The 3,074-nt window shown below is 32.1% G+C and overlaps 1 protein-coding gene across 1 annotated transcript; it reads right to left on the minus strand.

The window, feature by feature from the left end:
- Positions 1–560: 560 nt before the first annotated feature.
- Positions 561–3,068, minus strand: LOC110416121 (ChaC-like family protein; the record flags this gene model as incomplete). Its single annotated transcript, XM_021427969.1, has 6 exons — positions 561–675; positions 758–798; positions 893–949; positions 2,136–2,189; positions 2,810–2,886; positions 2,975–3,068. Coding segments are annotated over 6 exons (423 nt in total), but the record flags the coding sequence as incomplete, so codon positions are not given.
- Positions 3,069–3,074: the final 6 nt, after the last annotated feature.

Consider the following 3,074-nt stretch of genomic DNA (forward strand, 5'->3'; position numbering starts at 1 on the left):
TTTAAAAATTATTATGAAGCTCTTACGAAAAATAATAACTTTTAAAATTAACCTAAATCTGTTTGTCAAATTTACTTATATAAGCTCTTTTTTATAGATAAACTGTTTGACAAAATAATTTATGTAAATTCTAATTTTGGTTAAAATTATTATAAAAGGGTATTTAATAAATAACTTTCTATTAATCACAAATTTCATTATTCACAATGGTAAAAAGTTAAATTTATCCTTTTATTTATTTAAAATAAATTTTTAAAAATATAAAAATACTTTTATATAACATAAAATTTATAATTAATAATAGATCGTATAAAAATGAAAACGGATAATGTTAGAATTATTTTTAATAGATGAGGATGTTTTTAAAACAAAAAGAAAAATTCTTTTGAAAAGTAAGCTTGTTTTTAAAAAAAAAAAGAAGAGAAAGCTCTTCAACTTTTCCTGAAGTTTTTTTTTTTTTAAAAAAAAACTGTTTTTTTTTTTAAAGAGCTTATTAAAATCACTGATTGGCCTAGTTTCTGCTTTTAAGAAGTGGATAAATTACAAAAAAAAACCAAGCCAAATAGGCACTCAAACTATAATCCATAGATAGAATTAACATACTTGGCAATCTCTTCAAAAGAAGCAGGCCCCAAATAGTTCTTATTAAGCTTCTTGTCTGGAGATGCTATGTACCTGAAAGTTTGGTGTCGATGTAGGTCTGGTTATCTTAAATAATAATGTAAGAAGGAAATACCATTGATAAAGCAATACTTACACCATTACCCCAGAAATGGCTGGAGTTGTAGCTGTGGGATCCTGAAACAAATTTGAGTAGGAATACATGAATGAAAAAGCTACATTACAATAGTGTTTCTTTAACTTAACACGTATATCAACATTCAAAACTCACAGTGAAGAAATCAAGATAAGCTTTCTTGTCATACTGCTTCTCCCTCACTTCTAAATGCTGCAGATCATTAAAAAATAAAAGGAAGAATGAAATAAGGATCACAAACTGATGAAAGATATTAGGCTAGTAAGTAAAGTCACAGGCAAGCTAACTCAAACAAAAGGCAGAATTAAATGAAAAGAAAAGAGACAGTTGAGTGCATCATAGCATTTAAGAAGCTTATAATAACAACAATCAGCACACAGAGAGTAAGAAATTGTAGGAAATAAGAAAGACAACATAGCATTTTCGAATGAAAGCAGATTGAGATGGTGAAACCCAAAGGAGATTTATTTATTTTTTACTGCAAAGATGCTAATAGGAGAAGGGGAGAAATGATTGTAGCTAAATAAACTAAGTAATGCTGATTAACTATATATGTTTTATCAGTTAAAGTTTAGCAGCATAGCATTTATCTATTGAGAGTCCTATTTTCACAGTTTAGGGTGCTCACACTCTGCCGACATTACTAGCAAATTGCTTCTTCTTTCCTATACTCTGCCTACAAAGATATCTCAGTTCACAGGGTCATCTCCTGCCTTGCCCATGGATTCACCAGCAAATTGATAGGTTGACCTATTTGGGAATCTCTAGATCTAGTCATTTTCAACTTCCCAATGAAGTAAAAAAAACGTCAATAAAATAAAATTAAACTACTACAGGAATGACACTAAACGTGAAGGTACAAACAAAATGTGAAGCTTTGGATCATTGATATATCTAGGATCTGGGCTATTCAGAAATGGGAATGAATATGGCCATAATTATCTTCAATACCAACCTGTTTATTAATATTCAATCATCCGACACTGAACTCCTATTCTATTTAACAACCTATTCAAACAATGCAATATCATGGTTATTTTGTGGTCAGTGGCGACAAAAGGTTGAGATCATTTCCCTTCTGAATCAACCGAGTGAACTAGTGACCCAAAGTCCCCCAACCAATCTGACAATACAGATGGAACCAATGGCTATCCTTAAAAATGATTTTAGGCACAGAAATAAGATATATTTGGCAATCATAAGAAAATGAAAACGTTAACTTTTTCCATGTTATGGGAAGGGGCAACTCCAGATGCTACATGAACATTTAACAACATTTTGATTATTGAACGATTGATGGGCCAGTAATGGATTAAAATTTGGAGAAAACAATATATCATATGAATACATTTGATGAAATTCACTATCAAGACCATACCATTATCGCATTTTCTTTATCTTCTTTCTTGGATATCTTGTACGCAGCTCCCCACTATAACCTCACAAGATTGAAGAACTATTTAGTTCACATATTGGCTCATTCCATAACTTGGCATGAATAAGGAAACAAAATAAATATTGACGTTTCTTATCCATCCAAAAGAACTTACACAGAAAACATCATTTAAATAGTTCTCATTGAAATCCACAAATATATACTATGTTTACCTTTTCAATAAGTAAAAATCTCAACAGTTTTTCAGTTCATTAACAGAGTGTCTTTGCCAAATGAAATTCTGAGCAGAGATAAGCATCCCACATTGGCATAGCATACAGTATCCTCATTGAATTGCTCCAAATTAACCTCACTAGACTATGGCCCGTGCGTTGCACACGGGCCTCTTTCTATCTCTCTTTTTCTTTCTTCAATATGTTTTTTCTTTTTTTCTATGGCTTGAGGAAGCCCCTTTGAGGATAAAGCTTTGAATTAAAAATTACTCTGATGCTGCATACAATCTTCTGTTCCAGTAAGAAAAAATCATATAATAAATTAAATACCAATGACTTATTGTTCTTATAAATGAGTGATCAGTAATACATATTATAGTCCTCAAGCAACTGTGGGAAAAAAAATCAAAAGATAAATGATAGGGATTGGCAAAAATTACTTACGCAGACTTCCCCATCAGCAGGCTCCAGTGTGACAGTCCTGCCTGGATACTCAGGCGTCCCTCTGTGGTCAGTGCTCCCTGTTTTAACCAAAACCCACCAATCATTCCTTATAAAAGAGTTTTGTAAAAGGTACATGCCAAAATAAACGAGGGGGTAAGGAAGGACCTTGGTAGAAGACTCGGCGATAATCTTTGATGAAGCCAACAAGACGATCATCATAGTTAAACCCGGCTTTCCAAATAAGAGAGCCGTACCCAAATACCCA

The sequence above is a fragment of the Theobroma umbraticum genome, unplaced genomic scaffold, assembly GCF_002168275.2.
Source record: "Theobroma umbraticum cultivar Fairchild unplaced genomic scaffold, ASM216827v3 scaffold_51.0, whole genome shotgun sequence".
NCBI classification, from domain to species: Eukaryota; Viridiplantae; Streptophyta; class Magnoliopsida; order Malvales; family Malvaceae; genus Theobroma; species Theobroma umbraticum.